The sequence below is a fragment of the Musa acuminata genome, chromosome BXJ2-7 (genome assembly GCF_036884655.1).
Source record: "Musa acuminata AAA Group cultivar baxijiao chromosome BXJ2-7, Cavendish_Baxijiao_AAA, whole genome shotgun sequence".
Taxonomy (NCBI): Eukaryota; Viridiplantae; Streptophyta; class Magnoliopsida; order Zingiberales; family Musaceae; genus Musa; species Musa acuminata.
The window spans coordinates 30,350,353-30,362,806 of record NC_088344.1 but is presented as its reverse complement, the minus strand read 5'-3'; the positions used below and the strand labels follow the sequence as shown (position 1 = coordinate 30,362,806).

The following is a 12,454-nucleotide window of genomic DNA, read 5'->3' as shown; positions in this document are numbered from 1 at the left end:
CCAGCTAAGTACCATTATTGATCGACGGATCGTGACTCGATGACAACGACCCACTACTAAAGTGCTAATACAATGGGTGAACCTACCAATAGAAGATACCACTTGGGAGAACTATGACGACTTGAAGATCAAATTCCCAAAATTCATGAATCGTCAGCCTCGATGACAAGGCTGATTTGAAGAGGGCGGGTCTATTAGGACTCTAGCTAAGAGAGTCCTAATTGAGAGGGACATTCATGTAAAATCTACCTAAGCCGACCCCTATTAAAGAGGTGAAGAGGCCGGCTAGGGTTATGAGGTTATTTTTTAGAGAAGAATAAGGAGTTGTAAAGGAATAGGAGTCTTGAGTATGAGTCATATTAGGAGTTGGTTAGAAGTAGGAGTCCTATTAGGAGTTAGGGTTTAGAAACCCTATAAATAGTCATGTATTTCTCTTTCTATTGATAAGCAATAGATGAATCTTTTCTGCAGCCTTTGAGCAGCAACTTGGAGGGAGGAACCCCTATAGAGTTCCAAGGAGGCCGATCCCTTAAAGAGATCAACCCCAAGTTTAGAATCTGCAAGGGTTCTACCAGAAACACTATCGGTCTCCATGTTCGAATACAAAAATTAAATTACCATAACATTGCTTTGATACTAGTTGATGAGATATAAAGAGAGAAACTTTTGTATACGAATAAATATTAGCAGGTTATAACATGTAGTAGAATTAAATGAAAATCATAATAAAATAGAATACCAAGATTTACATGAAAAACCCTTTCAACATAAAGGGTAAAAACCATAGGGCAAACTAGAGAAAATCCACTATAAGAATAATGAATATATAAATCTCAAAGCCCTTTGCCCAAAACCCAAGCAATAATCACAAGAGAATAACTAGGATATAATGATTATGTCATTATGCATAATATTCAAAATCTCTCCAAGTAATCACAGCAAAAATTTAATGTAGAATTGATCTAATCTGAGATGAAAACACTACTTTGATGATTGAGAACAGTCTCTTTATATTGTCCTTATCTTCTTTCCTTTTCTTCTATTATTTTTCTGTCCTTTCCTCCATTTTAGAATCATATACCTGTAGTATTCTAGCCCTGTTCGTAGCCACTACAGTCTCTTTTTTTTTTTTTCTAGCTGCCACACTATTTTGTTAAAAGGGTTGAGTTTTTAGGTTAAAGAGGGGTGGGCTATGGGCTGTTAAAGCCCACTATGGGATAAACTAATATGATATCAGCCCAACAAAGATCCCTATTGCTCTATCTATGTTAGCAACCTGCAAAAACCAATCCTCTTTGGATCATCACTTGAGAGAAATCTCAGAGAGTAGGTAGATCTGACTATAGTCGGAATCGGTGGCTTCGGTTATGTAGAAAATGGAATTAGAGGATTCGGTTCGCGAAAAAAATTGGAACTAAAATGGGATCGATTCCAACCGATTTCGGTTCGGTTCAATCATCAATTTTTTTTTATTTTTCTAAGTTTACTATGTTTAATTTTTAATTCTTAAAAATAAAATTTTAAATAGCAATAAAAATATATTTGTTCTCTTCTTACTTAATTTGTTCTCTTCAATTATCTATCTCTCATCGACTTTGAGTTTTACATTTCGTCATCCGGACTTTGATTACTGTGTAAATCTAACAGCCTACGTCAATTGAATGATCCAAAGATATAGCATCAATGTTTGATTTCGAAATTTATAATGCTTTTATCTCTGAAGAAATGGTGGAGGAATGTGAGAGAGAGAGAGAGAGGAATTATTGATCGAGATGACGATGGTGAGTGCAATTGATCTGCACAGAATCTTCTATCTTTTAATGATCACGATCTATCACGGAGAGATCTCAATGTCATGGGAGTCGAGGAAGAACTTGAATGTGCTCTGCGAGGTCCCATGAAACATCGACTTCATGACGAAGGCCTTCCGCCACTGTTCCGTTTGAGAAGGACGCAGTAGACTGCAGTTGGAGAGAGGGTGGGTGCAGTAATGACGTTGGAGGTTGTGTCTGCAAGATCTGATGGAAGCGTGAGTGTGTGCTCTCCCTGATCTGACACACATCACCACCTCCCATCCCTCACACGAAAGGTGAAACATGAGGCAAACGATCTGTCGTTCTGTTGGCTTCCTTGGAAATGAGTTCATTGTTAGATCCTGCCGAGGGTGACTGATGGGACGACTGCTCATATCCCCTCCTTTATTATCTGCAGCCAATCCACCCACCGACGCTGGTCTCAGGATTTGGACGACCTTCGTCCCAATCTGCAATAAAAGCTGCAGTAAATTTGCTGCGAAGAACGCAATGCGATGGACTTGGATTCCCTCTTGATCCTTATCATCAGATTGAATACCGGGAAGACATTCCTTCTCGTCGGGCGGGTCTTTGGGAACGTCAGATTGATTTCAGACCCTGGAAACTGAAGGTTTCATCTTCTGCCCTCCCTCTTGCGATGAGGAACAGTTCATGTTATATATGCTTTAGCCAGATCGGAATAGAGTCCGTATCCTGGAAACTTCTGCATGATAGAATAGAATAAGACCGATATCAAATAACTTCACGTAGGCTTCTGTCATCGCCTGCGTGACGATTAGTCCAGAAAAAAAGGGCATGCATTAACTGAGTCACCGGTTGTTATCTTTGTCTCTCTGTGCCCGTGCCTTTGGATGGACAGTGCCTTGACAATGTCCCCTCTTTGCGAAGTGCAGTGCAGTATGCGGAGTCGAGTGTTCTTCCACTGGTGAAGTGGTCCAAGGTACATGGCTTTGGTCTTTCATTAAATGGGGACGACATGGACTCAGTGAGGGCAGACAAGGATCTGTGACTGGTCTGCCTCAGCCTCGGTCTCATGAATGCTGAGGCAATCGGGTTGGTGTAGCATTTCCTCTTTGGTTTTGCGTGTGTGCAGGATAGAAATGCCAAACGAAGATGATCCTTTTTGTTCTATTGTTGACTTCCTTAATGTTCTCATCTCATGAACTATCAGAAATAAGCGTCATTCTGTGCATGCAGCAGCTCTTCTCGTTCATCTCAAAGTGAAGCAGCAAGGGGGCAACGGTAGTAAGAAAGGCCCTCACCTTCATTCCTCTGCATCACGACTGTTACGAGGGGAAGAGAAGAAGCCGAAGGGGAGCACTGCATGAGAGTCCGTGAGTTGCACTGTTTCCGTGTGTTATCCAAGACAGGGGCAGAGTCTACACCGAGTAAAAGCTTCCTCCGGCGTACCAAAGAACCAAAAAAGTGGGACAACAGCCCCGTGATCGCAAGTAAGCGGTGATGCGAACGTCTCGGGCGCATGGCATTCAGTGAAACATGAGCTTACCTTTTCCTGTGTCATCCCCACTATGCGTGACAACCACTGCATGCAGCTTCGTCTCGGGTGTTTACTGTCCATCATACTTTTGACCGAACAGTCACCACGTAATTCACAGCTATGTGGTCCGCACATCATTCAGACAAGTGGGGGTTTAGATTCGATCCGTGCATGTTTTTGTGGTCGTCTTTTTGGACTCATCTAAATTTTAGTACTATCACGAAGAATAATATGATGGTGTTAGGTCCAAATCTGATTGTGATATCCATTCAAAATGAATCGAGGTATTATTTTATATTTGTCTTTTATTGGTGCCGAAACCTATAAAATTGTATCATGGGCATGCCCGACAAAGCATCTCTAATACTCGTAGATGTGTATTGATGTTGTGCATGATTTGACGTATCTCTCGACTTTCATAGAGTTATAAAAATTGAAAATATAAGAGATGTGCAACAAATATGATACGATAGATAACATTCAATATTGATATCATATCAGTTATACTTCGTACTAAACTAAGATAGTTGGTCTCAATCTTTTTGAATCTCAAATGATTAAGATAGTAAATCAAATTATTTAAAGATAGGATTATGAGTCTCTCTGTTTTGATTTTTATAAATCTGAAAATCTCTCCTACAGTGACTCATATGAGAATAAATTCTAAATCAAATTGAATTGCTACAGCAAAATAAGAATTTCTATAAATTCCTATAATCATCATAGGAATATGATTTAAATTAAATATCGAAATACCGGATTCTAATATCCTCTTACTCCTACCGAGAATAGAATTTATCTCCACGAAAAAATTCTTTATTATTGCTTTCCTCAACTTCATTCAATAAAGTCACATCGCCATCATACTCGATATAGCTATTTGTTTTTTTTTTGTCAATTTATGATCATTATTATTCTTATTTTCCTTGCTCTCTACGCTCATGAAATTTATTTCTTTTCCATTAAACAATTAGTTCTACTTTTCAATATATATGAGAGCTCCTTTGATCACATTCTTGAATTCTCCATAACATTAGCAATGGGAAATGTAGGCCACAACGTGGATGCTATCACAATATGGAGTTCTTTTGTTGCTTTTAGGTACTGAGCTTCTCAACCTTTGTTGTTTCTTTTGTTGCATTGGTTGGACCGATGCAATGGCTCAATGAATAAATAAATAAATAAATATATATATATATAGTTAAGATATTTAAAAGTGACTTTAACGAATATGATATAATATATTATGTATAGAATATTTATTGGATTGGATTTTAAGTCTCAAAACTTATTATGTAAAAGTGGCATCTTTGGTTTAAAATTTGAGGGGTAAATATTTGAAACCTAAACATGAGGGTAAGTGAGTGGGTTTTAGGCATATCGAAGAGGAATTTTGCAATTGTTTTTGGGGTGCTCAAAAATATATTTGGTATATGACGAAGAAAATCATCATTCATATATTTACTCTACTGTTACAAAGGTGCAAGGAATTTTAATCTCTTGATCTTCTCTATGTACTTGTCGATGTTGTGACGAACTCTTCCGTCGATGACTTATAATCTGATTTATTGATTGTGTTTTTGACAATCAGCTCTTCGTCAATGTTGTGATCAATTGGACATGGTGTCAAGATCATTTTCATTTCTCTCTCTTTATTTTTTCTACCATTACTTCTCTCTTTAATTTCTCTCTCTAAAAAGTCTCTTTCATCTATCTCTCTCCCCTATTTCTCTCTAACAACATCTTCTCTTCTCTCTCTAATTCGATCTACACTCCTTGATTTTCTCTCTCTCTATCAGTATCCCTTAAGTTTTCTTTCTTTAGTAGTATTGTAGAGAGAGAAATAGAAGAGAGATTCTACGAAGGTAAATAGAAAAGAAAGATTGTAAGTAGAGAAAATATAGAGAGTGTGTGTGTACGATAGAGAGAATAATTAAAGAGAAAAAAGATCTTGAGACATTGCCAATGGAGAATTAATTATGATGTCAACGAGAGCCGATCTAATCATAAAAGAAGATGAGATAGTAGAAACAATTAACAGATAGATGATTAATATAAGAGATCCACATTGATAGAGAAACATCGGTGGATTAAAAGATAAAAGATTGGTCATTTTAGGAAGAGCATATCGAAGGTATGGACGATAATTTTCTTCGATTTCTTATCGTTAAGGATTGAAAAGTTGAGTTACATATATTGGATTTGACTCACAACATAGAATTTTAAACATTATAATATCAAATTATATAAATTTACAGTAATATTATTAAATTATATAACCTTATAATATCAAATTGATTATAAAATGAGTTTATACTACACACAAAATATATAACTTAACATATAAGTGTACAACAATATGATATTGTGCAATACGTCATAAAATATATGTTATAATTATTATATATTATATAAATATATAGTAAAACAATTATACATAATATTATTATATTGGCAAAACCTTTGTGAATTAGCTCCATTCTTTTATATTAAAGTATGGCATCCTCAATTCTTTTTTCCTTCACTTAATGAATTTGAGGACAACTTGGTTGTCAGAAACATAAGACAATTATTAATAGAATACTCGTTTGTTATTTATTGTGAACCATTAATACATCATAAGACACTATTCTCTTGCGTTTTTAATTCCTCTTTCTCTGTAAATTATTTATTTTCTGCACATAATCTTACAACATGATACATGAGTTTTATTCCCATGAATGTTAGAATTCTCAACAGCTTCAAGATCTATTTGGCCCCTTCCTCCGAAGCAGATACTTATACTTTGTTTCCGGAGACATAATGTCATGGCTTTTCGATTCTTACGATACTTCAGGATATACGGGATGAGTGATAGTATATACGGGGACTGTCCATTATGCCTACAGTGAATGTATTCTGTTTGAAGCTATTTGATTGTCACCTCTCAATATCGAATCGGCTTATGATGTTGGGAATATGTGAGCACAAACTATATATTTTTTATAATATTAATCTAAAATATATTGAACAAATATTATTTCTTCCATCTCGTTGACTTTTAATCTTTTTGCGAGAAACGACTTGATTTACAATTCGATCATATTTTGATTAATGAGGGTTTACTTCTATCATATTTTGATGATTTTTTATGAAGATATTTTATTATTATAGGTTTATAGGTCTTATGGGATATAATTATGTTATTTTTAATAATTTGATGCCTTTTGTTATTTATTTATTTTTTAAAATTATCTTCTACTTTTGATAAATCGACTAAACCTATGGGAATTGCTCTTACCATGTTAAATGGACAAAGTCAGCTCATAATTGGATTAAATTAAATTATCATGATTCTTAAGATTCTGATTGTGATGGTGATATTGGGTTCATTGCTAGACCTCGATAGTATTTTTATTTTATTTTTTTGTGCTGTAGATAATTTAACAAGCGGGATAATAATTAATTAATGTGAAGCAAAAGTTGTCTCCGAAGGATTACACTTAACTTATAAGGATGATCTCCATCGAATCAATAACGAGACGTATTACGTGGATATCATAAGTAGAGAATCTCCTACCTCATAACGAGTTTTGAATATAGTTGAAAATATTTTATATTTGATATTTATGATGGATGTTTGTACGATGAAAAAAATCACGTAATTAATTGGTCGAGCACTCGTACAAGAGTAGAAAGAATTTATATTATTCAAACTTCGATGCTCGTACTAATGTCAACAAGGTAATTTCATCAATAATAATATTTTTTTAAAAAAAAATTATTATCAATTTATCAATAAAACTTTATAATTTTTCTTTTAAGAAAACAATCTTACCGAAGAGAGAAGCAAAAGAAGTTCGTTATAGTACTTTTTTATTTCTTTGTCATTTTGGTTATGTGGTGTGATTGTATAATTCATGTTGATTATGCCTGTTCTTCACTGATTTGAATGCGAATTGTACGCGAGGAGCAGTGCATGGTAGAGGTAAAAGACGATCCGTCTCCCTCCCGCCCCCATTTTGTCGCTATCATCTTAATCGTCCATCTATCTGGAAGAAGATAAAACACTAGAGAATTAAATCGACCGAAGATAGGACGAGGGTTCTGGACGGAGCATTGAGAACCCGATGTGTGCAGGGAATTCTCCGGACAACAATCCTCGCCATGAATCCATCAGAAATGGCGCACTTAATCGGTGGCAACATTATAGCATAGGATGGTGTGCTTAGCTTTTTGTTAATTTTTAGGGAGGTGATCCAGCAATGAGAGTACAGCTGCTCCCTCGCCTGCTTCATTCACGGGGCAGGTAATGGTCTTCTCAGTTGTTAACGCAGCCGGATCATACATTCACTACGGGACACTATTGTCTCAGAACTGCGTATGTTTAGTATGACAGTGAAGCTAGAAAGAAGACAGAGAGGGGGCGCTGCGCTGGTTCGGGAATCTTATGAAATCTGTTGATCGGAGAGGAGAGGAGAGGTGAGGAGAGGAGAGGAGCTTGGCTTCAAAGCCTCTCCAGAAATGGTGCACCCTCTGCTATTATATTGATGGCAGCGCCTTTGTTCACTTCTCTATTGTGCAGTACGAAAGAGTACAGTCCTGGTGCACTATTCAATAAACCAACTGCCACTGGGTCATCCCCATTTTACAGAGTGAACAGTGCTGCTGCCAAAGAAGCAAAGGCCCCCCTCCTCAAATGGAGAGGTGTTTTCTCTTTTCTTTTCTTTTCTTTCTTTTGTTGACGTAGAGAGTTGAGCAGTGTCTCAGGCCATGTGATCGCAGGCACGGTACATTCTTCTTATGGAAACATGTAGGCCCTTTGTGTGCTTTCTTTTGGGTGTACTCTGCTTGGCACCTTGCAAGGATTGGGTGTGGCTGTGGCTGAGAACCCTCAATCCCCTGCATTATGTTTCTTAATTCTTCTTTCCGAAGCTTGAATCTCGATCGAGCAGACCGAGTTTTAGATTCAACGGTGGATGGCGGTGGTGGTGAGCTGTTCTGCACGATATCTGCAAATGCTGCAGGGCATTTGTTTTCCTGCTGAAAGGCAATGCCTTTTTAGAGACTGTTCCCCATTATTATTATTATTATTATTATTATTATTATCATCATCATCATCATCATCATCATCGTTGTCAAGCGAGAAATCATACTTACTGCACATGAGGTTGAGACAAAATATATTACTGCAGAGGAGGGGGAGGGGGGAATGGGAAGAGGGGGGGGGGGGGGGTGAGTGATCCTTGGTAAGCGTGGCAGGGATAATACAAACGCGCAACACGGGGATGAGCATGAGTTCTTTTTATCTCTTTTTTGTCAAGGAATAAAGGATCGAGCATTCATTAGGTTAGTTTGAGAAGGAGCAGAAGACAGAGATGAAGTGGAAATGTAAGCATGCATCTCACACAGGTGACGGGAAGACACATCCACACGTGTGAGGCAGAGCTTGGTCCTCTGGAGGACTGGGGAGGGGGTTGTTAAAGCAGTGAAAGCGTGACAGCTGGGCCAACCACGCCGGTGAAATGCGAGGAGGAGCTGTGTGGCTTTTCTGCTGAAGCTCTTTGCTGTTTCTGGGTTTTGCTTCTGCTCCCACCCACGCTTCTCTCTTTCGTTTCTCTCCCCCCCACCCCCCCCCCACCCCTCCCGTCTCTCTCCCTTTCCTTTGTTTCCTTCGTTGCCATATATAGTGGCCCTCGACCTTCTGGTGAAAAAGTACAAGGCATGGCGAGCAGATGTCGTGCCGACTCCTCCTGCTCTTCCTCATCCAAAGGAGTCGTGGCCGAGACGGCCTCCCTCTCCATCAACCCGACCTCTTCTGCGGAGAGCCACCAGTACTGCAGCAAGGGCTCGCGGACTACCTGTTGGACCTTTCCGTTTACTGACAGCTGCCTCAGCTTGCAGGAGAACCGGCGTGAGAAGAGTGAGGTGGCTCACCCCAAGTGCTGTTATGGAGAGAACCTGGTGGCCGAAGGCATCGAAGATGATAGCCCGGACGATGAGAACGTCGTTGGCGATCCGTCCGGTGGGAGCGGTGCTGCTGACAGCGGACAGTCGAAGGTCTGCGCCAGAGGCCACTGGAGGCCTGCTGAAGACTCCAAGCTCAAGGAAATGGTAGCCCTCTATGGCCCTCAGAACTGGAACCTCATAGCAGAAAAGCTAGAAGGCAGATCAGGTAATAAGCAAGTCACCTACACCGACTCCTCTCTCTCTCTCTCTCTCTCTCTCTCTCTCTCTCTGTGCAACTGTTAAGCTTGACATGAAGCTCTCACTGTGCTGCTGTTTGGATGTTTGATCTTATGTCATTTGGGTTCCTCTGCGGGTCTGAAGGGAAGAGTTGTAGGCTGAGATGGTTCAACCAGCTGGACCCCAGGATCAACAGAAGGCCTTTTACCGAGGAGGAAGAGGAGAAGCTCATGACTGCTCACAGATTCTATGGGAACAAATGGGCTATGATTGCGAGGCTTTTTCCAGGTAGAACCGACAATGCAGTTAAGAACCACTGGCATGTCGTCATGGCCAGGAAGTATAGGGAGCAATCAGCTGCATATAGAAGGAGAAAGCTTGGCCAAGAAGTACTGCACCACCACAGACTCGACGAAGCTGCTGCAGCAAAGGCCACAGCAGCACCAAGAACAGCCTATGGCTCTACCAGCGGCTCCTTTCCTTCCTTTCCTTTTCTTGCCGCCGTTGATGCCTCCGCTGGCGCTCATCACATGCCGCACTACTCGGGGGATTCACTCTCAAATTGCAGTGGCTTTTCTGCTGAAGGAACACCCTTCGATTTCTTCTCTGGTACGTGCCGTCTATCCTCACCTCCTCCTCTTCTACGCTAGTGCAACTGCTTGTTCTCAGTCTTCTTCTACCTTAAATACGACACATTTATTGTTGCATGTATGGGTTTCACCGTTAAATTTTCTCAAAATGGGAGTTGAAATCACAAGTAGATCCTCCAAGAAGCTAAGCAGGGAAAGAGGGCAAAACATGAGAAGACTAAGCTTAAACCTAAAAGAAGACCTTATGATGGCATCACTTCCTCTTTCTCTAGTCGTGTTTGGTTCTGAGCATTTGCAGATAACAAGGTTCACGAGAAGGAAAGCTTCTACGGCAACATGTCATCGGACATGCCGACTGTTGAGCCCTTCGTGGGCTTTAACCATCATTCTCCGGTCGGCTCGGCGGTGCAGCGATCGAGCCACTTACCCCACGAGTCTGCCACTGAGACACCATCTGAAGACAACAGCGAGAGCAGCCACGTTGATGCCGCAGTCTCACCAACTTTCATAGATTTCCTCGGAGTAGGAGCCCGATGAGTGGGGGGGATTGGAGGGGGGGAGGGGGGGAAGGACTCAAGGCAGGCAGGCAGGCCCGAGAAGGGAGAGAAGAAGGATGCGGAGGCGAGCCGGGGAAGCCGCGTGGTTGGGGACCAAGACGTCATCATCGTAGAAAAGACACCATTGTTGCTGAGTTAGGAGGCAAAACTTGCTTAGCCTCCACCACTTTGTGAGACTTGAACATGCCACGATCTCGGCAGATCATTTTGAAGAGAATAAAAGAAATGGTTCGAGTCAAATCCCATAATTGACTAAAATTTCCTACTGTTGTGGTCGCAGTCAAAGTCTCAGGTTCCTACTTTGACTTGCCCTGCACAATTTTCTCCATAAAAACCCATTTATATTCTAATTCTGAATTTTTTTGGTCTCTAATACAAATATTACTAATCTCTAAGATCTAAAATATATGTTCGGGATATTAAATTTTGTTGATTTCCTCATGCTGAAAGATTAGATTAAGAGGAAAAAACAATTCATGAAATAAAGACTTATCCCTTGATAACTATCTAAAGAATAAAGCTCCCTAGATATTATTTTGATTCGCTAAAAGGATCTATTAATTCCATCAAATGATGACAGCAGCAGTATAGCCTGTTCTGAAAATTAGAAATTCCCTTAATTTCAATATCACTTTATCCTTTCGGATGCAAAATGTTTAGTGTTCTTATTTTCTTATGTACGCGAGAATGGTGTTGTTGATATATTGTACGAAATAAAAATAAATGAAAAAATTATACCATTTGAATCTTACGAATATTAACTATTTTCAACTATTTATTTTAATACAGATTATTTTTTTTAAGAACTTCCCAAAGTCTTTTTCATTATAAAGATAAAATATTTTATTTTTATCATACATATAATTATATTTTATTTTTTTAAAATAAATATGCGACGCGATCAACCAAATCCGAGACTCGACCAATCTTATTCTAGTAACAGGAAAAAAAATTAAAAATATAGACATGATACAGGTGCTTCAAATCATAATCAAAATGATAAGCCAAATTAGCTACTCAACATTATTCCTGAGGATATAGATATCTAAAAAATGTAATTATAAAAACTGAAATATACATTAAGTGGAGTAAAATATGCAGCTTTAAGACATAGAAGTATCAAAATGAGTGAAAGTTGTATCCATTTTAGCCATCGACAGAAGAAATATAAATCATGCTCTCATGTACTGCTGCTGCCTTTTACGTTGTTCATTCTGTAGTAATCTGATGAATGCATATAAATTTAAACCACAAAAGATATGGTTTATAATGTTTGAAAGAGAGAGAGAGAGAGAGAGAGAGTTGAGAGGACTGATAGTTCAATCGGATCAACCTAAAAATGAGAATTTAAAGATAAATTGTATACTTATGGATCTAAAATAAGATAAACAGTGCAAAAAAAAGTACTTGTGCATGAAATTATGATCATTGTACCAAAAAGTTCATACACTCTGTTCACAATCTCAGCTGGTGGTGTCCACCAGATCAGTCTGCTAGATTGGGAGCAGATCACCCTACAGAAAAAAATAATCCTTTTCATGTTTCTCATCGATTATTCCACATTACAACAACGCCAAGAAAAAAGTTGTCAGTAACAGGCAAATAGAAAGCTTGAGCAAATATGGGAGAGGAGATGATTAATTCCTGCTTGTGGGTCTCCTGCAGCAGGATTCAGATGTCAGACACATCTTCTCCCTCTTGTAGAACGGCAAATTGACATGCATTTAAGGCCAAGGGTGGGCAGATGCTGTGCATGCTCAACAACTAGACAACCATGGCAGGGTGTCATACCACCACCTTTCCTCTTCCTCTTCCCCTTCCCCTCCCCTC

General features: G+C 39.1%; 1 protein-coding gene across 1 annotated transcript; it reads left to right on the top strand.

Moving 5' to 3' along the window:
* Window positions 1-8,986: 8,986 nt before the first annotated feature.
* On the top strand, window positions 8,987-10,604 carry LOC103992249 (transcription factor MYB54-like). Its single transcript, XM_009411885.3, has 3 exons — window positions 8,987-9,466; window positions 9,622-10,086; window positions 10,366-10,604. The coding sequence occupies exons 1-3, from the start codon at window positions 9,016-9,018 to the stop codon at window positions 10,602-10,604; spliced, it is 1,155 nt and encodes a 384-aa protein (XP_009410160.1). The 5' UTR covers window positions 8,987-9,015.
* The last annotated feature ends 1,850 nt before the right edge of the window (window positions 10,605-12,454 follow it).

Coding starts and splice junctions, on each gene's coding strand:
- LOC103992249 (XM_009411885.3), top strand. CDS start 9,016: ATGGCGAGCAGATGTCGTGCCGACTCCTCCTGCTCTTCCTCATCCAAA. Junction 9,467..9,621: donor AAAGCTAGAAGGCAGATCAG/GTAATAAGCAAG, acceptor GCGGGTCTGAAG/GGAAGAGTTGTAGGCTGAGA. Junction 10,087..10,365: donor ACCCTTCGATTTCTTCTCTG/GTACGTGCCGTC, acceptor GAGCATTTGCAG/ATAACAAGGTTCACGAGAAG.